The 24321-nt window shown below is 36.2% G+C and overlaps 1 protein-coding gene across 1 annotated transcript; it reads right to left on the bottom strand.

The window, feature by feature from the left end:
- Positions 1–27: 27 nt before the first annotated feature.
- On the bottom strand, positions 28–23840 carry LOC124531206. The gene is made up of 5 exons (XM_047105697.1): positions 23770–23840; positions 7400–8326; positions 4574–5976; positions 4082–4259; positions 28–3827 (listed from the first exon to the last, which is right to left on the bottom strand). The coding sequence occupies exons 2-5, from the start codon at positions 8318–8320 to the stop codon at positions 1251–1253; spliced, it is 5079 nt and encodes a 1692-aa protein (XP_046961653.1). The 5' UTR covers positions 8321–8326; positions 23770–23840; the 3' UTR covers positions 28–1250.
- Positions 23841–24321: the final 481 nt, after the last annotated feature.

Below are 24321 nucleotides of genomic sequence, written 5' to 3' on the forward strand. Positions count from 1 at the left end.
GTTCAGTAATGATTTAAACTACAAGACTTTTATCACATTGCTATATATTTCTCTACATTCTTTTACTCACAAAAGGTGTGCTCTTAAGAGCGTATTAAAATGATATTCTATATTTATATTGGATTGACAGTGCCTAGCTTCTTACTTTTTAAATTCAATCAAAAAGTCTGCAAAAATATGTTTTTCAGATATCCTACTCACTAGTGGAAATAAATACATACACAACAAAGAATGACTATTTCTGCTGACTGTATCATAAATTTTATTCTGAAATTAATTAATGTTAAAAAGTTATTGTCTGCTTAAAGTTTAAAATGTGTGATCATAATCACATTTTTAATAATGCAATTTATAGAAAATTATAGTAAATGATACTAAAAACATATTTTATACAATGTTAATAGTTAAACTAAATATTTTTCAAAAACAGACATTCAGAACTACCTACAAAAATTGCAACTGAAATTTTATTTTCATTGCCAACCCTAAATTAAAGTAGTATTCATTTCTTGATTATATTTTTAAGTATATAGTAATTGTTTTTTTTTTTCATTTTGAACAATAATAAAAGTAACATATTTTTTAAGCAATGTAATTTCCATAAATATTTTAAAACAGTTTCTTAGGTACCTTCAGTATAATTCTTTTTATTATTAAAATAAAGGTCCATATTTCAGCATTATATATTGAAATATGTAATGGATGGACTTGTAACACTATTAACAAAACAAATTACATTTCTGAATGAAACACACAGCTGTATCTAAACAAAGTTATTGATGCTATGAATGGGTATTTTCACATAATGAAATACTTTATTTTTATCACATCTCTTGAGTAAAATTGATCTTTTTGTAATCATCTTCGATTTATTATTGATCAGTTCTATCCAATGCTCCAAAAATATAATAATTTAAAATTACATTTTTTTTCATTGATCCCTTATTAAATCTTTTATTGATTTAACGATTATAGGTACAATAGAAAGTAATTTTGCGTTTGTTAAAGTTTTTTACATGTTACTGGCCAGATATCATTTATGCAACTTGTTATGTACCCAAAAATGATCCGAAAAATTCGCCAAGTGTTCTAAACTAATATGGCAAGCTATACTTTGGTGAATATCGACAGTTTCACTTTTTGGCTCCTTTTTATGGAACTATTTTCATTTCCGTAATAATTTTGCTTACTGTAAATACTTATTTTAACTTATATCTACACTTAAATTATAAACTATGTAACTGTATAAACTATTCAACAAACAGTTCGCCTGTTTTAATTTTTACAAATATTTTGTTTTCATTGCACATACTATTTTGATTAAGCATATCTAATTTGAGATCACATGTTGATTTATTTTCTTCATTTTCTTCTAATTTTGTAACAGTAAAAGTAACATTTTCATTAGCCACGAAACACTCAGGGGTTAGGTTCTTTTGGTAATTAAAATGAGTTTTTAAATGCTCTCGGAGAAAATGCGATTGCACCACCACTAAATCACAAAATGAACATTTATGATTACCAGCATTGAGGACATCATTTTCATCGTGCCTTCTGTAATGGTTACTAAGGGCATCTTGACGTTGATTCGTGTATGGACATAAAAGGCACATGTGTAGTTTCCGGTCCTTTGTCGGAGAAAGTTCAGAAGTGGACGCGTCCTTTCCTGCGTTATTCATAGAACGTCGACGTTGTAATAATCGAAGGGTTTGTTGATCACTTATTGAAAATTGTTGGAAATCAGTTCGAGGGGGCCTCTTGGGCATAGTTTTAATAGCTAATTTAATGTTATCACCACTCTCATCTTTTTTGTTTTCAGTATTTTCAACTTCAGATTCTATGTAACCATTTACGTCTTTCTTTCGTTCTGCTTGGGCTTCGTCGTTCATTTGATGTTTTCTCATATGTTGGACATAATTAGCATAATATTTAACAGAATAGTCGCATAATTCACATTTGTATCTTTGTTTCGAACCATGCAACGATAAATGAATTTTGTATTGTTCACGTTTTTCAAACGCCGATGGGCATTTGTGACATTTATAACGTTTTTCCTTCTGTCGTCCATTTTTAAGATAAGTTGGATAAATGAATTCCGGATTACCATGCATTAAGTATCCGAACTGAGGATCAGCCTGAAGCACTGGTGGGAAGTGATCATTTGGCTTAACAAGCTTATCTTTGTCTGTTAAAACTCTCTTTTGGGCTTCTGTTTTTCTTTGGAATAAGTCTGTTCCTGATAAGGGTATATTTTTATAATCTAAATCATCACCAGATTCATAATCACAGGCAGCAGATTTATTTTCATTTTCATGTAATATTTCATGTTTAGCTAGGTTTCCAATATTTTTAACCGCATAACTACATTTTTTACACTTATGTTCACCCTCTCCTCCATGTAGCCCCATATGATAGCTCAATGCTGAAGTTTTAAAGAACTTTGCTGGACACTCTTTGCAAAAGTACTGTTTTGGCACATGTTTTGTGTCTGAAGATTTTTTAGTTACAGTTTCATGAAATTCATAATTTTTTCCGGGATTAGCTACGACCCATGTCACATCTGACGTAAGTGGACAGTGAAAAAGTTGCAATTTGGGCTCTTTATAAAGGCTATGAATTTTATGAACGAATTTAAGCATTTTTGTTTTTGTGTTATATTCATCGGTGTGTACAAAGTTATGAGTATTCAATTCATTTTCTTGAGGTACCGAAAATTCACAAGCCTTACACTTATTTGAAAATGTTAAATCATGGAATTTATCGTGTACTTTTAATTCACTGTCTGCAAAGAATCTTGCTGGACATTTCTGACAGAAATATAATGTTTTCGTTTCTTTACCCTCGTTCTGATTTTCCTCTTCTTTAACAAACTCATCTTCCATGGTATTTTTTTCCCTGTCTATCACTTTACGCAACTTGGCTATTTGCTCTTCATCCGGTAAATCTGGTTCGACCGGACAATAAATTCGACCGTATATTTCTCCATGAGTTTTGGAGTGCTCCGATAATCTTGCTTTATTATCACATGTGAATTTGCATTCCAAACACTTGTATATTGTTATATCACTATTTTCAAACACAATACAGTGTATTTTTTCATGATTGGGTATTTTACATTTTTGTGAATTCACGTACGAACAATAACGACATTTATACATTTTATGAAACTCATTCTTAGCCGACACCCACACGAAAGGAATTTCATCAAGGTTCATTGAAAACTCAGACTGTGCATCAACCTGATTAGAATTGGAAGAAAATGATTCCATTTCAGCTTCGATTTCACCTTTTTTCGTAATAATCCCATGAACCCGCATGTGTTGATGAAGTAAGTGCCTTTTTGAAACACTATAATTACATTCTTGACATTTGTACGGAGTATCGGCCGGTAATCGATGGAATTGTTCATGATACATAAACTGAGACTTACTATTAGTTTCATATGGGCATTCAGTACATCTATGTCTTTTCGTCGATGAAGTGTTTGGTAAAGCGTGTGGCCCTTGTTCCGGTAAGGGTGATTTACATCCCATTGCTTTTGATATATAATCTTCTGGATCAGTAATTCCGTGTAAAATAAGATGCTGAATTAATTCGTGTTCGTCTTTCACAAAGAAAGGACAAAAGTAACACTTAAATATTGACTGAGGTGAAGGCTGGTGCTGTTGTAAATGCGCCATAAGAGTATTTTTATCACTTGTTTTAAATGGACATTTAGTGCAAGTGTCAGTACTGATGTCGTTTGCTGAAATTGCATTTATGTCAGGTTTTGGTTTTACTGTAGTGATGACCTTGATTACTCCATCGTGCTTTAACCGACAGTGTCTCTGAAAATGCAAACAAACACAAATTGTTAAAAGGGTTTTATATTTATAATTATATAGAGATCAAAAGTTGGAATAAATCGGACAGAGTTAAAATTAATAAAACAAAAATTAATAAACGTATATCATTCATATTACGTTATCTATTCTAATTATATAATAATATAGCTTATTGTAATCTTTATTTACTACACATTTAATAAATAGTATTTTTTTGTTAATTTTCAAGTATAACTTCGTTAAATGTTTATGCTAACCTGTATAACGTGCTTCCAATTAGACAATTGGTTGCAGTGTCCGCACCTATACGCCAAATCGGCTGGATCAGGCATGTTCTCGGGTTTTTTATTAATGACAGGTTTTGTTTCTTCCAAACATTCATCCGGCTTTGAATGCTCACGAACATGTTCTAATAGGGCTTCTCTTGATGAATCTCTGAAATAGTATAACATTTTAAAAATCAAAATTAATTGATTAGATATTATCGACATACTAATTTTTAAAGATTATAATATTTTATAGTTAAAAAAACCCATCTATTGTCTATTTTACGACACAAAGATGGGAGCTCGATTTATCCTTGCTGCGTACCAAACATACATAATATGTATGGATGATATATGTATTTCCGTTTTATATGATTAATGTTAAGATTAACGTAAAGAGAACTGTTTCTCGTTAGTATCTATACTAAAGGTCTAAAAATATTTTAAGTAAATAAATATATGTAAAATAAAAATTATACTAACTTGTAATTGCATTTTTTGCATTTCCACAGGGTTTTTTTAGGTTTCTTAGCATCGAGATTCCGGTTATCTAATTCATATTTGTGATCACTGTTCAGAGTTTGTAAATTAAGAGGTTGCATTTCAAATGGTGCATTCATTCCATCAGTTACATCACTAAACGCGTCATCGTCCAGCGCAGTGTCCACCGATGTATTTTGATCAATGTAATGAAATTCATTTTCGCCGTTTTCATTTAAAACAGGCATTGCTAAAAATTTATTATATTTACTGTAATTACGCCTTCCAGTCTCATCTGTCATAAGTACCTTTGCTTCTATATGATCAGGATCTCGAGCAGATTTCAGTTTAATATGCTTTGTGATATCCCATCGCCAATTTGATTTATATTTACACAGCGAGCATTCAAACGGTTTCTTGTTTAAATGCCCAACTATATGGACATGAAATCTTGAAGCAGTTGACGCCCAGAAAAGACAGTGTGGACATTTAAAAACTTTTTTCCCAACTGCTTGACTAGGTGATAGATTCATAGTTTCATTATCATCAGCAATGTCGGGATCAAAACTTCTACTCTGTTCTGGCAGCGTGGAATCATCATTAATACTTATGTCTAATGGTACATCGAATTTATTTGAGTCGTGGCCTATATTATTCCAAACAAAAACGACGTTTTCCATTGGATGTGGCTCTGATTCCTTTTCTTGATTCCCCGTTACAGCTTCGCTGCTATCTTGATTATTTACTTCTGATGCATTTTCAGATTTGTTATCTTTTTTTCCGCATGTTTGCATGTGTATGTATAAATCAGCACTTGATTTGCATCGATGTCTACAGTTTTGGCACCTCGTTGAACCTAAGCTCGAATGTAATGCATTGCTTAACATTCGATTTGATTGAGACGTGCAGTTTTTTTCATGAACAGAATGTTCTGACAAACATTTACTTTCAAAACCACAATTTTTACATATAAGTGAACCTTCTTCTCCAGTCTCGGTTAATAACCTTTCTTTTAATCGATCAAAAAATGATTCATTCTTTTTGCGGTTTGAAGTATCTTTACTGACTACATTATTTACAGGAGTTAAAGTAATATCTATTGGTATGTTATCAGTTTTCTGACTATCTGACTGAGATGTATTTTCCTTAAATTTTTTAGCTGGAGGTTCCCCAGGAAGTGTTTTGTTTTGATTTGGCGTCGATGCGTTTAATGGAATGAGTTGTGGAATCGGTCTTGGTATTTTTTTACATTGTTTCTGATTTTTCGCTTCATCCGATGTAAGATCATTTTCCACTTCTTTTGCACTGTGCAAATTTTCACTTTTCACAACATCAGAAGATGAAGCCTCGTTAGAGTCGCTATTACAACTCACGATGTCTTTGTCCATGTACTGTAGACCCATTTCCTGAAAAGAGAACAAAAAATATTTAAAAAAACATTGTTTAATACAATTTTGCTTAAAACTAAAAGTGCAAATAAGCTAAGGATCTGCATTGTTGTTTCCGATGCAATAAAATTAATGTTTAAAATTTTTAATTGATAATCATTGTACTTTTTCTTTTGTCGGGCTAAATGAAATTGTAAAATTTTTGTAGAATGATTAAATAAATTATCATTTATCCCTAAAAAGTGTTCTAACAAAGTCGAGTTTGTTAACCTAATTAACAAATGTGTACACTCCGTGCAAGATAAACAATCACATAATACTTGAACATATATCTTTTTTCAATCTAAAATTAACTTCTAAAGCCTATTCTTCTAAATTTTATTTATTTAAAAACGTCAGAAATTATGCAGCCTACAGTTTAATTTTGCAACAATCGATAGCATGAGCACAAGTATATTAAACCTTTAATGTTTCTTTTTTTTAATTTACCATAGTTTGATATTTTAGACAGGTCAATGAAAAAAAAAATTGACAATAGTTTGCCTAATTAGTACCTAATATTTTTTTAGTATCTAATACGTTTACGAAAATGACAATATCTGATATATCAAAGTGATAACAGGCCTGTGACTAGACATTATTTTTTTGAATCATTATAAAAAAATTAAACATCTGAAAACGTTCAATGTCATTCATGCATGAACAAAATAATAAACAATATGAAAAAGGTGGATGTTACGAGTAAGATTTACAATAATAGAATCTCGTTGCCTCGATAATAGAATTATTGTAAACGGCTCAACGGTAGTCGCAGTCGTAAAGTCGCAGGTTCGATCCTTACTTGGACTGTCGTTTTCCCCACTACGAGCGTATGCGCTATAGCTTGTATTTAAATTAGAAAACAAAGTGTGGTCGCCCATTGAAAAAATAATATTTATATGTAAACTATATTCCTATTCGAGTGCAATTTAAAATTTTATGTTATTTAAACATAGACAAAACATACACACAAACATTGATGTGATAAGACATCTTACCTATATTGATAATAATTAGCCGATACTATATGCAGTGAGTCTATTTATCTACTTTGAAAAGATTAATATATTTTTCTTATTACTTAATCGGATGTTTACAATACAACTGTAAAACATATTTATGTAATAGTATTATGTCTTTAAATTAGTATCGAAAAGAAATATTATGACGATGATTAATATAAGTGTTAATTACGTTATACAATGGACTTGGTAGACAAATATTTTCATGCACGCAATGCAAACTTGAACAACATGCATAGATCTAAGCATGATGCAAGAGCGCGCGAGGGGCCGTGTGGAGTGCAGAGCAGTCACTCCGCCAAGCCGGAGTGATAAGAGGCATGACGTCACCGACCACTGCGGCCCCTAGGCGCGGCCTCTGCACTCAACGCGACACTCACCGATGCAGAGTGTGAGGACCGTGAGTCTCCGCTCCCTTCCTCCTCTTTCGAGATGAGAGTGTTTCCGTCCGTGATATCGACGTAAGTGGGCATGTCACTGGCACCCACCCGGTTGCGACGGCGACTCGAACTTGATTGACCAGCAGGCGGTGTGTGATGATTCATTTCATGTACCGTCAAACTTTGTCTAATATCAGCGGTAAAGTTACACATAGAACAGTGGAAGCTTCCGCTGCCGCCGTGGTTCTTCATATGACGATCTAAATTCCATTTGTAAGGTGTCCGAAAATCGCACATTGTACACTTAATCATTGGCATTGAGTGATATTTTACATGCTTCGTATATCTTGCTCGAATGTGGGTGACGTAGTTGCATTTACTGCAGGAAAAGAATTTGCTTCTATCTGTTGACAACCCTGGCGGTACCGCCTCGGCGTCAAATGAGCGCTCGAGTGACTCTTCGTTATCATCATCGATATCCATCTGTGAGTCTTCACAATCCTCTACTTCTTCGAACATCTCTTCCATTCTTTCTAGAGGCTCCAAGTGTTCTGATGTAGATGGTAGAGTATCTGATTCTTTGTTCGACGTTGCATTTTCATGTACCATTTTGATATGTCTCGTAAGTTTTTGATGATGGCGTGAAGCATAAACACAATGTGGACAGTCGTAAATCTTAAGTTTTTCAAAGTGCACGTCACGAGTATGCACGAGATAAGCGCGTGGATTCTGCGTATAAAACGTGCATTTGGTACAGTTGTAGTTTCTTTTAATCTTGCACTGTGGTAATTCACTATCTTCCGCGGCATCTGAGGAAGCCTCCGAAGATGCGTCGCCGCACAGGCGGCCTTCGAGGGAGCGCACGAGAGTCGCGACCTCGCCGAGTTGCGCGCTGTGCGGCGAGGACATCTGTTGTAGCATACTCCACTGCAACAAAACAATGCTCGGTGTCGGTTAAACGTTCCGAGACAAGGGTCTGCGGCGGGAGGCGAGGCGCGGCGTGCGGCGAGGGGCGCGGTGTCGTGCACTGACGAGGCGAGAAGCGCGCAGCAGCGGTCGCGTAACCGCGTGTGCGAAGCGCGAGAACGTCGCCGGCAGAATGAGGCGGCCGGCTGGCAGGCGATGAGGCGACCCGCGACCGGCAAGCGCCGGTGGCGGCTGGCGGTCGGCCCGAGGGCGCGTGGGCGCGGGACGGGTGCGGAGGGTCCGCCGACCGTTGTGATGATCCTATGTTTTTCTCCTCCTCGACACCGAGCGCGGTTAGGGGAGTCGACGCAGCAGGCGACCTCCGCTGAGGCAGTCCTCATTCGTTACGTAATATATAAAAGAAAGGTATCCGTAATGTTACAATTTACTAAGAACGTAAAAGAAAACTTAAAATAACAATGTCTAGTCACAGCCGTGGCATATAATCATAAAATTGCATAAAAGATTAGCTATTTATACGTCTATATCGTAATTTTAATCAAATTAAAGAACAATTGATTATATGATTCTACAGATTAATCTCGTTTGAATTACATAGGTGTTATAGAAAAAATTTATTTCTTCGGTTGTTGACCTTCTAATTGCAATACGATATCAATAACAATAAAATTACATCTGAGGTGACGTCGTGAATAGTAAATAATCGTATTCGGTATATATTTACTATTTCCGTAGACGGCGTTGAAGTCTTTTCTGACAGTCAAAGGTGCAGAGGTAAATGTGGTGTACCTTGACTAAACAAGCGAAACATTTCCAATGACTTTAATCAGTATAAATAATAACCGTTTCTCCTTTGTATATAAATACTATAATAATAAGTTATTATTATTAATAAGTGTTGATGGGATTTAAATCGCATATATATTAAGTATATATAATTTATGATAAACGCATTCATTTTACCGACAATTTAAAAAAGAGCGAAACATATATTATTTTTATAGCGATATTTTCTTTTCAATTATAAATCATTTTCGCTTGCTAACTTTACAAATGAACGAAGTTTCGAAATTAGTAATTATCACATTTAACGAAACAAATATTGGTATGACGAATGCAATCAAAATCGTTTCAGTGTAGTTGAGATAGCCATTACAAATTTACTACCAAACACTTCGTAAAACTTTTAAGCGCCATCTAGTGAGCGCTATTTTAATTCTCTACCCTTGTCCTTGTCCATTACTACTAGCAACAGTAGTGGAACTAACAATTCATAATCCAATGAAAGACAAACACAAAGATGCATGTATTGTGAAGCTTACGTACGACATTCGAAGGGCGCGGTAAGATACGTAGGTAAGCCACTTAAAAAAAATAATGTTAAAGCAACAAGACCAAATTTACATTTTCAAGTGACGAAAACTACACGAGTTACATGATAACAATCATCGTGCTAAATAAACAGTCTTCGAAAATAAATTTAAGTATATATGAATCTCCTTTTCATTAACTTTAAGCTCATAATTATTTTTAATCTTATTATCATACTAACATAATAATATTCTTTATTATTAAATCATGACATAGCTATCATCCATTTCTTACACGACATATAGGAACTTTTTGTCTTTCATGATAGTAGGTATATCCTTATATCCATTATTATATATTTCAAAAAATATTTGGAATATTTTTTTGTAATTGCCTAACGATGTATCATTGTTTGGTTGCAAATAAATTAATATACATGATTATTTGCTTTATTCGATCAAAATGACCAATTATTTCAAAATGTCTGTGAAGCTGCTTTCCTTGCTAGTTATTTGTTTATTATTTATGCTGTTAAATGATAGTAGAGTAATGTAACAAATTAGTAATAAACCTACTTAATGACTTATTAACCACTAACTGATTAATACAAAAAGTATATCGCAAAATTATCAACAATTAATACTGTTCTACATATTTTTTTTCCAAGAACGACGACGGTTTTGTTAAATACGGCGAATGAAATAGTTGTTACTTTAATTGTTTTTAATTTGTTTGTTTATCATTTACAAAAAAAAAATTACATTTTTAAAGTTTGTGTGATTTAAGAAACCAAGTCAAAGCCAACAAGTAAGTAACAACTTTGTAGTGGCGGGGTGAACTACTTAAAAATCGAGTACGCGTAGTGTAAGCACTTATGCAGTTGAAGCAGCTGGCGGACGTCCTGGTGAGACCGGCACAGGCCGAGGCGGGTCGCGGGGCGAGGGACGGGTCCGCACAGACAACTTGACGAGCCAGAGGCAGGAAACGCCGGAGAAGGCATCCCAGCCCGAGCACAATGAGCGACGGCGCGCCACAGGGGGAGCCCTCGCAATCGATATGGCGTCGCTAAGGTCCGTTGGCCGCTGCGAACGCTTTGGAGCGCTGCAGAGGCGGATGCCCCCGCCCCGCGCGCCGCGCGCCCCGCTCACTCACCACACCTGCTGTGTATTTATAGAGCCGTACAGCCGGCGCTGCCCGGGGATGCAGGGATGTCGTCTACCACGGGCTTCAACCTCTACCTATGTAGGTACTCACATACGTGTGTTTACAATGTTCGCACACCGCGCCACGATGCGGGTGACGCCCGTGTGTTATTATGACAATGAATGTAAAAATAGCAACCACTCACTTAAAAGCGCTATTTAATGGTAAGGACAAAGAATTGTCTCGCGAGACATCTAGCCGGAATATCCGACCGGCGTGTACAAAATAATATTCGAATTCGGAAAACACATGGTGTAGAACTGTGAACTGATAGCGTTTATCAAAACCACAAACACGAAAGGGACCGAGGAGCCACTACTGGAAGTAGTACACACGAAACGCCACAGCTATCGGTGTTTAAAAAAGTTCTTCGAAATGTTTTTAAAAACTCAAGCAATTATTAGATGTCATATCGTAGAATATCAAAAATGTATAAAACAACGCATATAATGATCTGTAACATTTCAATAATAGCTTTAGAGCCGCGACGTTCGGTACTTCATAAAATAAAATCAAGTATTCCTTTCACTCTCGTATCTTTCAAGTTCGACCCCTATCGCGAGCATCGGGCATATCGAGTCGCTGGGACTTATGGAGGACAGCAAACTCTTGCTTTCATCCGATATTGTATGTTTAACAAAACAGGAACATTGCTTCAATAAAGCTACGGTCTGTATTTATCGAACATGACATCTATAAATTAATTATCATTTATTTAGTTATTACGTTGTCAAATTATAGTCTAATAGTTATTAATAAGATTTTGTTCTTTGTACATCATATAAAAATGCGTTTAATGGAAAATGTGACACAACTCAACAAGATCAAATCCTATTGATTTTTTTAAATTATTGTTTTGTGTTCTTTTTTTCCGAATACTAATACATCTTTTCATGCAAATTCTAAATAGTACCTGTTGAATGGCTCCCTTTAAATTATACAGCGATTTTGCGTTACTATTATTATTACCACTGCTTCAATTGCGTTAAAAAGTATAGTTTAACTCTACATCGCAGGACCCAATGCAGGTAGAGCGGTGTATAAAGCGTCCCATATTTATGAACGACGAGTACTCTACCGCGGTTTCGCCTGAGAGAGAAAGGTGGGTCTTAGGTACCCTATATCCCTTTCTGTGTCCTTGACAGCATTAAGGTTAAATTACACTACGATGGGTTGCGTTATTAAAACATGAAAGCAATGATATCCTAATAAATAGATATGTTTTACCAATACTAAACAACAGAAAAAAGTGTGCCGCGCCGGGGACTGTTTATTTTAAATTTCGTTACAAGTAAAAAGGATAGCTTGATAAAAAACAATAAGTAAAAGGGATAACTAGATGTTTTAATTACGCAAAACGTATAAAAAATATAAACATAACATAACATAACGTATAAACATAATTATGATGAAAACGACTAAAGGCAAACGTCTCAATTAGGACGTTTTCTAGTCTTCACTTTTTGCGCGTTAATGACATATCTGTTTACTAGAACATCATTGCGTGAAAGCGAAACAAACTCACATTTGTATTTATAATATTATTTAGAATAACGTGCTTGATCACACATGACGTATCAATTTGAGCTGTGATTACTTGTTCACATTACAATAGATAAATTTCGATGGCGTTAAATCATACATTAGCACTGGAGTTCAGTCGACTCGATCCCGCGATCTCCAATATCATAGCGGTCGCATAAAGTCACGTCGACTTATATCAACGAACGGGTTCCCGCGTGAATAATATATTGTTATGTAACTTAAATTAGATTCTAAAAGGATGCGAGTTGGTTTAAGCGTAAATACATTATGTAGTGTTTTGAATGATACTTTAATTAGTAAATCATTTTTATTTAACCAACTGCTGTATAGAATTAGCTTAGTAAACTTATCACAGACTTGTTATTCGGTCCGACTACACACGGCTAACACTGAACGGGCATATAGTATTAATTTAAGCGTAAATTTTATACATCTTTTATCTTCAGCGCAATATAAGTTGTTCGAATGCGTTTTTACCGATTAAATATAAGTATATACAAATAGCAACATAACTACAGCTGATATCCGTACGTTTAACCGAGGGGCATTCTATCTATCGTTGAAGAGAGAAATGCAATGCCAAAAGTAGTTTCTGAGCTTTATGCGTACATGCATACAGACAGACGAGATGGGATATTTATGTTCTAATATAGATTTTCGATAGGTCAGTCTTTAATTTTTTAATACAACTGGTGCAAGAAAGCCGAAGTTTCTTTAGCAACTTTAATAATTACATAGCGTTAAAGAATCTTAAAGGTTCATCAATTTGATTGTTTGCATTGTTAGTTGTATAAGGCAAGCGACACACTCGAAAATATAATGACAAATATCTTATACAATGGCGAGTTAATAAATTTCTGCCCTAACTATATTATTATAAAATTTGAAATATATGGATGAAATTGTGTGATGAAAAAAAAATCCTGATTTAAACAAGACTTCAAACCATCAATCCTGTTTCGCCTGATAGACGTAATTATAACATGTTAAACAAATACGTCTCAATTTCAGATCGTATAGTTATAATGTTTATGTCAAATAATTATTTTGCAAATATATGGTCAATTTGCGAAAAAAAGAAAAGCGTAGGCGATACTACTCTATCTTATGCGACAGCAAAAAATGGGTCGCAAAGTTTAAACGAGGTCGCACCAGAATCCATGATTAAGAGTGTTCGAGATGCCTAAACTATAGATACTCGAGATTTTTTTCAGAATTATAAAATATGTAAAATAGAGCCTAGATGTCAATGATTACATTATGAATTGAGTTTGGAAGCTATAGGGTAGCGATCCCAAGAAGTTATCGGTTGGTATCTTACCATAACCTATTTTACTGTTATTCAACTACAATTATTATTACAGCATTAAAATTGGGTATTGCTGAGTTTCTGTTTGAATGTTATTACAGACACCAGGGACCTCTTGTATTCTGCGTATTGTAGCGCATTGAGAAATTTTATTTTTTAATGTAATACCGCGTGTTAATTGCCTCAAATAAAAATAATTTTACAGCCTAATAAAACGACGATTTCGAGGCCTTCTGCTTTGCAAGCAACATAAAGAATTTAATTGACAAATAAGTACAGGTATGTATAGTGTAGTGTTAACGCTTATGCCATTAAAAATAAGAGTTAATGGAAATTATATTCATTTAAAAGTCTCAATATTATTTAGAAAAGTGTGAGTCAGACTAAGAGGAAACAATTCTGCAGATCTGTAGCCTAACACGTGACGTTCCATTATATATCGAGTTGTGTCATACGTTTCAAACGATGCTCTTATAGTTGTTAGCAGTCCGCTTAGTCGCTCCAAGCGTGACTAACCATAGCTGCAAATAAGCAATACTAGTGTGTCAAAGCGTTCGCTCCGTCGCGACCTCGACTGTCTCACCACTTCTTGTATCAAACCCGTTCCGAAGCACAACTAACGTGACAGACTTAACGAGTCCGTGTAATAACAAGCGAAACAGCAGTTTTAACAACGACGACATTTAAAATTATGTTTACCGCTCATTCAAATTCCGAATCTAGCTATTACCATAACATGGGGTGGCCTATACTGAATGTACAAAGTGTTGTTCCTACTTTACAACAACGCTAACAAAATCAACACAGTCATATATTTATTAACAGGTGGACAACAGCCGATGGAGGCACAACAGGAAATAGATTTAAAATTGTCTACCGGCTAATAATATACGGAGTGTTATAATGTAGGTATATCTGTGGAATGGTAAGCGACATTGCGGATTTTGCGACGCAAATAATTTGCGCGCCAATTGACCTTTCGTCGGGCGGTGTCGTCGACGCGGTGCGGCGGTGCGGCGGCGGCGACGGCGGCGGGCGCGGTCGCAGTTCGCAGCTTCGCCAACACAATCTATATATAGCCGCACGACAACATATTCCGTACTTCGACCGAACAGCCGCTAGGGGCCGACTACGTAGGCAGTTTCCTTTATCAACCGCCCGACAGCCTCCAGACTGGAAAATACGAGAGCCTAACTAACACCACCGTCGTTGTGGAGATGAATTCGACGGGATGTCGACCCACTCCACCCTCCGGGGATCGATACTGTACAGATGGTAGCCACAAGAACATCTTACTCGAGGTGACATGTACCCTACCTACTTAGCGCAAACGAATGATCTTTTATGGCTGCTTACACATCTATCTATGCAGCAATAACACGATATCATGATGCAATTTAATTTAAATCTATCTTAAACCAAATTTAACATAGTAAATTAAGTTAATAAGATATTATAATAAATCTTTTTCTGTAGGATAATAATACTCAAAAAATATATGTCTATCTAAACATAAAAATATGAAGTTTCGTTCACGACGATATCACCGGTCCGACAGGTAATTACCATAACCTTGAAGGAGGTGGCAGCCAAGCGACGCGTTCTTAAAGGACAATGAAAGGAGTGCAGTTGTTGACGGCAATCATGGCAACAGCGTTCTCAAATGGAATTCGTACCGACGTCGGTGGCGTGCATCGTGCTCGTTTAAAGATGGCTACGATAAGGCGCAATGACGCTCTTCGGGCGCGGGCGTCGTGTCGGTGATGCGCGTGTGTGCGTGCCGCGGTGAGCCGGTGTGCTGACGCCTGACGCCGTCCCTGGCGCTCCCGTCCTCCGCCCCGCGTGCCCCTCTGCCGCCTGCACGTTCCGCAACATGTGCGAGCAACGTCGGCTGTGCCCCGAGTCACTCGAAACCGACATGCGCCACTCAACATTCAACCGATCGCAATTCATGTCCCTCCCGCGCCGAGGCACGCAGATAATGCGTCTTATCAAAGCACCAGATAGCAGAGGTGCTGCTCGCTCATTTAGGTGTCATGGACGCTTCGCTTTGACCGATCGACTCGTGCATGAGTGTAGTCACGCTGACTTGTTTGTTAGTTACTTCTGCGATTTACATTATGAGTCAATATCGACGACGCCACTAGAAAACAACATCCGACCGTAGCACCACACAGATTGGCGTTCATTTGCATGTCTCGTGAAACCGCAATGTACTCTAAATGCTAGTGATCTCCTTTAGATCCCTAGAAGTATCAGAGACAACTTACAATACCAACTACCACCTTTGTGAAACAATACGATAATCACAGTGTTGTTTTGTATGATTTCAATATCGTTAACAAAAAAAATGTACTTCCTTTTGTTATAATAAATTATCTTTTTATTATAATATAACACGTTGTCCCATTTATATCGTAGAATTTCATATTTACGTACCATTGTTGAAAGATGTTTGAAAATGCATGAATACTACACGGAAAGTAAGTAGTCTACTTATCGATTGCATAAAACTTCAGAAACCTAGGAAGAACGGAATTCTGTGGCGTAAGAAGCCGTTGAAGTAACGTGAACGCAGCAAATTATCAGGGTCGTCCGACAACGCCGTCGCCGTGGGCTTGTGGTACCGCCGCCGCTGCCTACGCAGCTACATATATATAGTATCTTTACGACACCGTCTATGTACAGCTATATAATACCTACTTACAGCCACTCGTGTAAACAACTACAGTGCGTCGCTAGCGAACTCGGTACGTTGCCTTTTCGCGAATCTCATAACATCGGAAAAATACGCCCGTGGACGAAGTAATGGACCGCCGCTCCATCGATAGCCCCGATAACACAATAGAAAATATAGTCAATTAATCTCTAATAGTACCTAATACAGATGTATTATTTTCGATTACTAATAATAATTAGAAGATGATTTATAAAAAAATCAGATGAAACACTTTACGTATATTATAATGTATTATCTAAGGTTATTTGTCGGTGGTATGTCATGTAGAAACGTCTGCTTGGTTGGAAACTAGTTTCGTTGTGCCCATGCGCAACCAGCCGGCCGCCAGCTGCTATCTTGTCAGGTGTTGTGTGGCCTCGTGGACTCTACGTAAGAAACGTGCCACCTCGAATCTAATGCACCATGTGCCAAATAACAACCGCAAACAAACAACTCAATCGAACATGTCAGTTCGATTAAGGGAGCTCAATTTTCCATGTTTGTGTGTGTAACATATAATACTTTATGTAAACAGCACATCCTACCGTGAAGAATTGTTTTTTTTTTTTTAAATATAATAGCTTTTAAATACATATCATTTATACAAGTTTAAAAATAAAAGTGAATACGTGTTATTATTGGAGATAATAACTAACATCGCTAGTATATCAAAAGAACGTTCGTGGTTAGGTCATATTTAGGTATTGCGACCGGCAGCGGCGCCTGCGCAGTGAGGTCACGGCGATGCGAGTGCGACGCCCGTTCGGAGCCAAGCGTCGACAACACATGGATATAGAGTCAGTCGAGAGCGACCACGCATATATTACATGCCGCCTACAAAGCATGCGCCATGCGGCCGTCTATCTGCACGCAGACTGTTGTATGTATAGTAAGTTGTTGAATATAGCACTGGCAACGCGTGCCGCTCTTCATTGTTGGCTGGGTGCGATGGCTGGCGCGAACACGAACGACCTCTTTTCGTTTCAGTGACGCGGATATTACAGGGGAGCGGTATTATTGAATTGGAAATGTCTGCTGACTGTCATGTTTTTCGCCACTAATATTATCTATTCCATTCTGAATTATAATAATTTCAATTCCTACTGAAATGGTTAAGCATTGTTTTCGTTTAGTATTTCGAATTTTTGAGCGTATTTAATTGCCCTGTGAATCGAAATTGCAAAGAGAAAGGCGTACGTACGCACAAGTGATTAGTAACGCTGTTCTATGTGGCTTCACAGAATACAACAGCAAGGCTATCGTTGATAACGATATCTCAGTTAAATGACAGCACCATTGCTGTCAGTTGATTCAGCATCTTGTACCGATCGAAGTTATGTGCAAAACTGCACGTACAGGCGTTTGTAATTTACGACAAAGAAAATGTGATTTATCAAAATCCATCGCTATTGTATTTGATATTATCTAAAAAAATATATATAACAATATTGATTGTTTCAATATCTTTAGGATTTTTTTTTCTATTTTGTTCGTTATTTTTATTATTTGAATTATAATTATAGACTTGATATATAGACTATACTAAATGATGACGTTAGTTATCGTATTTATATACAGGCAGGTACTGTCAGAGTAATAAAAAACAGTCCACTTTTAGAAACAATGTTAAATGTATCTCTCTCGGAAGGGGTTACTGTGGCTATAAGAAATATGTTTTTGACAACATCTCTTTAAGTATCAAAACTATACTTGTAATAATTAATCATTCAATTGAGTCCGTCTGCTATCTGCTGACCTAATTGCCGGTCAGAAGAGTGAAGCTAAATAAGAGGCGACCTCGCATCCTCGGCCTTGTAATTGTATGTGTGGAAACGAAGCAGGAAAGTAACCCCCTAGTCTACATCGTAAGACCTCCGGGAATGACGGGGGCCGCCCCGTCTCTTCGGCTGTTCAACGCCTACCCACGGTCCCCTACCTACGTATTACATTACGCATAGCCGAGTCATGTCCACATTCTTCGACTTGCCGGATATAACGTTACAGTGTTTGAGCTGTTACAAAGGACTTGAGTAATCTTTCCCGTGTAGCACGATAAAGATATAGATTATCACGAGCACATTGGACGATATCTCCATGCAAACGATCGAAACACTCAAGCAATAAATATTTAGTGAACTGTATAGTATGCAAATAGTTATATTAAAAGACATAGTTTTAAATGCTCTATTCTGAAATGCACATGCAAAAACACAAGTTTTTTTCATTATTAATACGTCTATTTGTTTTACTTGAACAAATCAGATCACAAAAAATAACATCACAAGCAATATGTGGGGAAAAAGCATGTGCATTCTTAATAAAATATAATAAAATCAATCAATGTTTCGAAAAGATTGTATTAGCGATAGAGAAATGACCGTTACCGATGAAGTAGGATATGTATCATCTTCCAATATTTATTGCACCTCTGGTAGCAAGATCATTTAAAATTAAAATAAATATTATATAACTTAAGGCTACAGAAAACTGGTCTCATTCGGCGATATCTAGAATGGCAGTATTATTAATCATCGAATCGTAAAACTTTAAAGCTTTGCTCGAAATAGGAGTATTTAGTACGTGTATATCTACTATTGTAATACTATATAAAGCAAATTAAATTTGAATTTTACGGAATCAACAGTTTTTTACTAAAAATGTTATATGTAATGTCAAATACATTAATTTCATATATTTTTGTACATAATTATAACTTGACTTGTAATCGATTATTTTTTTCTGGATTACGTATAGTGTATTTCTCATAAAAAAATATAAATTATGCCACAAGTCCTGATTCAACTTTTTACATTAGTTATCGTGATAAAAATGCAATGCAATATTTGAATTCAAATAAAAGCTACGCTACATAGTTATGCGTGTATGTGCTATGTAGTATCTACATTCCTGCTAGTTACCACAAAATACGACATATACCGAATTTAAAAGGGGGTATTTTTTTTTAAATATATCCGACGTAATTTTATTTTGACTTTCATTTCTTTTCGACTTCTACAATTAAATGAAAGCAAAACTAGTGGAAAGACGCTTCCTTATAAATTGTTTTGTGAACATTTCATTTATCTTCATATTAACTAATTTCACCACCAAGCTGCAATACTTTATATTACTGTTTCGATATGAAGGCAGAACGTATTAGATCACGTGGTAAGCGGTGTTTAAACAATATAATAATTGGCTTGCTCTTCTTTGTGATACTCTATCGTCAACAGAGACCAACAGCTCGTTGACTTGCCTTCATAAAATAAATGTATAAACACCAGTTTCAAAAATTTGCTTAGCTGATAATATTCTAATATGTTTTAAACCGCCAAGCGAATTTATGGATAGGTATTTCTTTTTATAGTTTTGTATCAAATAATAATAATGCCTACATGAAAAAATGTTTTTGTAAATGTTTTGGAAATATTAACAAATTATCATTCCTTTGAAGTTCCACGTAACCTATTAAAGTAAGGTAATGACGATTGTATGGACTGAGCAATGCGGTATCATCATCATCATTATGATTTCATATAATATTGCTCTGGACTTCTTTAAGTTCATAGTAAAACAGAATTGATACCATCGAAATGTCATTTGAAAATATTGAAAAGTATAATTTAATTGAACAGTGAAAATTATGTTCCTTTAAAGTTTTCTTCAGTTTTTGAAGACGGCTATAATACTAGTAATTCTGCGTCTCTACAAAAATTAAATTTGATGAATTTTGGGTCAAAACACGCATCGATAAAAGGCCTTACCTAATTCTCTATTTTTATATTAAAGTTAATTAAATAAAAAGTTCTTTTTTGACGTTTTGGTGATTTTTTAAAACTTATGTAATATAATAATAATCATTTGCACGTGAAAATTGACATTTATTTTAGTTAAAATTGTATTTTCCAACTACATACTTAACGAAATACAATTATACAATACGTTACTTGTAGGATGCAACAAGGAAAATTGAGATAATGAAGTTAGTTCAATAGGGAAATAGTACAATATACTTAATTGTTTAAATTCTACAATTAATAAATATCTAAGTTTGCTGTTGTCAGGAGTCTATTGTTTATATTTACCTAAAAGTTGTTTTCTTTCATGCTTCTTAAAAATAATATTTAATAAAAGATTTTTTTTTCTTAAATTTTATACTAAAGATTCAAAAGTATATTCTTAACATTAAATATTACGAGGTATATGTATTGAACTACACATATACATCTTTATTTGGTTTAACGGTATCATGATTTTTTAAAAACATCGTCACCTAACCTCGAGACCGAAAACGATATATTATATCGTTATATACATAGGATTATACAAAAACCTAATTAAACGAATGAAAGGTATAATTTTCATTAGTAAAAAATTGTAATACGTATAGAATAAATCATTTCATTTGTAAAAAATATCGATACTCAAAACAAATGATCAAAATGACATTAAAAAAATTTAAATATGATTATACTTATTGTGATAGAAACCTTTGAAAAACTTTATAAGGATAAAAAACAATCGAGTTTACCATCTCGTTAATTCATTCGTCCGCGTCGCTCATAATTAATCAGTATTAACCAACGTCAGACGTTAGGATCAGGCTAGTTAGAATAAGGACATTCAACGTTGTCCGTATATACAGATATGGTGTGTGCAGGATTCTGTTGGTTGCTGCAAAACGAGCAAAAGTACAAGTCTGTCAGCTGCAATGCAGCTGCCGCACGCCGCCCGAGGTGCGCCTAACAATCTCACCACGACACATGCGAATTATTCGACCATCTAATGCAGGTGCACTTGGTAACTTATTCACTATGCGATTTGCCGCAACGTCATCGACAAAGGCCTCATATAATTTTAAAAGCAGAATGATTGATAGCTAATATGTCGATTTAAGAGATCTTCAACTATTCACTCTATCCTTAAACAATGTTGAGAAATATAAGTGGTAACATTCGTGTCTTTTCCTCGGACTTTTGTTTAAGGTAAAGTTTTATCGAGGCGTACTCCTTGTGGCACGCTACATTAAATTGGCAGAAATTACCCCTTGAAAGAATTAACTTACACGACACATAATATACCTACTATATACTTGTATTTTTTAAATCATTAAATTTAGAACAAAGAATGAGTTTAAAGATATTATATCAATTTATTAAACTTTGTTGTTTGATTTTCTTGTAATAATAATAACCTATAAATTGTTCATATTTTTAAATGTGAAAAAAATATTTGTACATTCTTACTTAACGTAATGGTGTGGGAAAATATTTCTCCAAAATTGAATTCGCTGGGTGCTTTGCGTGAAAACAGCGGAGGCAGACGACAATTACGTAATCAACTCGGATATGTCCTTGATCGGGTTTCGGCAGTCTTCCGTTAGGAAAAAATATAGCTGAAATATTTTTGGTCTTTCGTGTTATTTATACTACATTGTTGTTGTAATTCCTGTGGAAATTGAAAATATGACAAACATAAAGATTATACGATATTCTAAGAAATAGAAACGAGTTTAGGATAAATGACGTATCATGCTTTAAACTAAACTCTTCCAGTTTTTATAATAATATTGGAACCTGATAAAAAATATAAGTAGGACTCATACTGTGAACGATATTAAACAAAAGATGCTGGCTGAATTTGCTTATGGTAAACATGTCACTGTCAGAGTTGAGAGCATATTAAAACATTTTTACTCCAGAGTGACTATAATATCAGATTAAACGTGATCGTAAGCGAGATAAGTACATTCTTTTCTTTATATGTGTTAAAATCAAAGCGTCTATACAAAGAATAAGCCTCACAATCTATAAGGTGTGTCAGGGGCGTAACTCGGAATGGCATTGGCATTAGCACGATAGCTAGTCTGCGCACTGACATGAAACCTTACCTATATTCGAGACGCAGAGAGATGCGCTAATTAGGTGTATGAACTGAAACGATTACGCTGGACTTGTTATCGCGGTTGAATAGTTCAAAGCATAAAGGCCCTACGAAAGATTTCAAAACATTTAACCACATTACACGAGAAATTATACGACAGCTTCGCCGTAAAAGCTGCAGATTTGGCAAATCCTAGTTGTTAGTCCGGGGCGAACCACTCTTGCGGACCTAAGGGGAACGCTACCACCCTCTCACCCACCCCCATCTTTCACTCTCTTGGGCGACGGGATCTCAATCCTGCCTTGGTTTCGAAAAATAGTTTATACCGTGGGCCCGGCAAGCAGATATGTCCCTAATGCGGTCGTCTATTGGTGCGAGTTTAGGGTAAATTGGATATAACGAGGCCGAGAGCTGTTGAGCGATGCGTCGAGGGTACACTAAGTACAAACGTAATATCACGCCATTCTATGACGTGTTTTTATCTGTGTAAGGGCGAGATTACCTTGCGCTAAGTAATATTACTGTACACGCACAACGCGGTGCTGGTGAAGACAACACCGGACGGGCGTAGGATCCCTCGATAACTCTACACGCACCGTTTTACAAATATTCTACTACGATATTCTGTCCCATGGAAATAGCATTAAAGCGGTAGTAGGTTTTGCAGTCACGCGGAATTAACATTATCGTAGATGTTGTATAAATGTAACAAACAATGATTGTAGTGTAAAAATACTCAACAGTTAACAAGCTTATATGGGTAAGTCACGTTTCCACTTACCAGTCATCTAATCATTTGACATATGAACGAAGTTGCCTTTTTTATGGTACGATACGATATCTAAGATGTTTCGTAACATTTAAATTTACAAATGACAAATTATTAACCGTCCAAAGCAACAAGTGACAGCTAAACTTTTAAAATGATCTCGTGGTGTAGCGTTGTTAGTTGCCGTTGATATCGTAATGCTACTGAGAACGTATTTCGTCAACTGTTACATTATGTATATAAACAAAAATGAGGTACCTACGAGAGCGTTGATATCTCAAACCTATAGTAAATAGGAACGACGCAAGAGCAGAGCAAAGACAGAGAACAACCCGAGGTCGGACGCGCTGCGGCGCTCGCAGTCGCTACAACCCTACGCCGTTCACGATAAGGCGCACATCGCCTCGCACGCTCGCTGACCTCACCGCACCGCCGACAAATAATAAATATGTAACACTGATAAAGCCACAGAAGCGTTGACCGGTAAGTCGCTTAGAGATTCCCATTTTGCAAATATTTGTAAGGTAAAGATATCATCGTTATCGAGGAGGAAGAATGGTTAGTTCGAGCGGTCAACGGCTATTTCTGATCACCGGGCGACAGGATCGCAAGGTAAAAACCGTGCGATCGGGCGCTTCTTACGACGCCCACCTATTCGGTTTTGGACGGGTGTACGAAGTAATGAGAAGGTCGCGTGTACATACCTGCGTGCGAGCGGAGTTGGCGAGACGCGCTGCTCGAACAACAGTCGTGTCGGGTGGCGCGCGGCTGACTGGCGAGGCGGGCGGCGGGCAGCAGCGAGCGTCGCCGCGGCAGCAGCAGCCGCCCGCGCCCCGCCCCGCCTGCTGCATTCCGTGCGTGCGCCCGCCGTCGTCGTCGGGAGAGCCGCCACTCCCGGTCATCACCGACATCAGCACATCATCGCCATCACATACCAACTTTACGACAACACATTATATCGCGATGACAACCGCTGCTCTACAATTTCAACATCTTAAGTAATGTAGAAGTACTCTGCTAAATCATTCATACTTACCACAAAATACCTTTACATCAAAGAACAATCAACGTGCGATAATCATTTGCAACCATTGATTGGTATGAACGAGAATGAGCATATCAAACGGCGAGTGATATACTAATCAGTGGAGTTATCTGTCTTCGTGAAAACTGTGATGTAATTGATAACATGCTAAACAAAACATTGAGAATTTCCCTTTTCGTTACGTGCGTATCATAAGTACTACACAAAGATT

Source organism: Vanessa cardui, chromosome 7, assembly GCF_905220365.1.
Source record: "Vanessa cardui chromosome 7, ilVanCard2.1, whole genome shotgun sequence".
Classification (NCBI taxonomy): domain Eukaryota; kingdom Metazoa; phylum Arthropoda; class Insecta; order Lepidoptera; family Nymphalidae; genus Vanessa; species Vanessa cardui.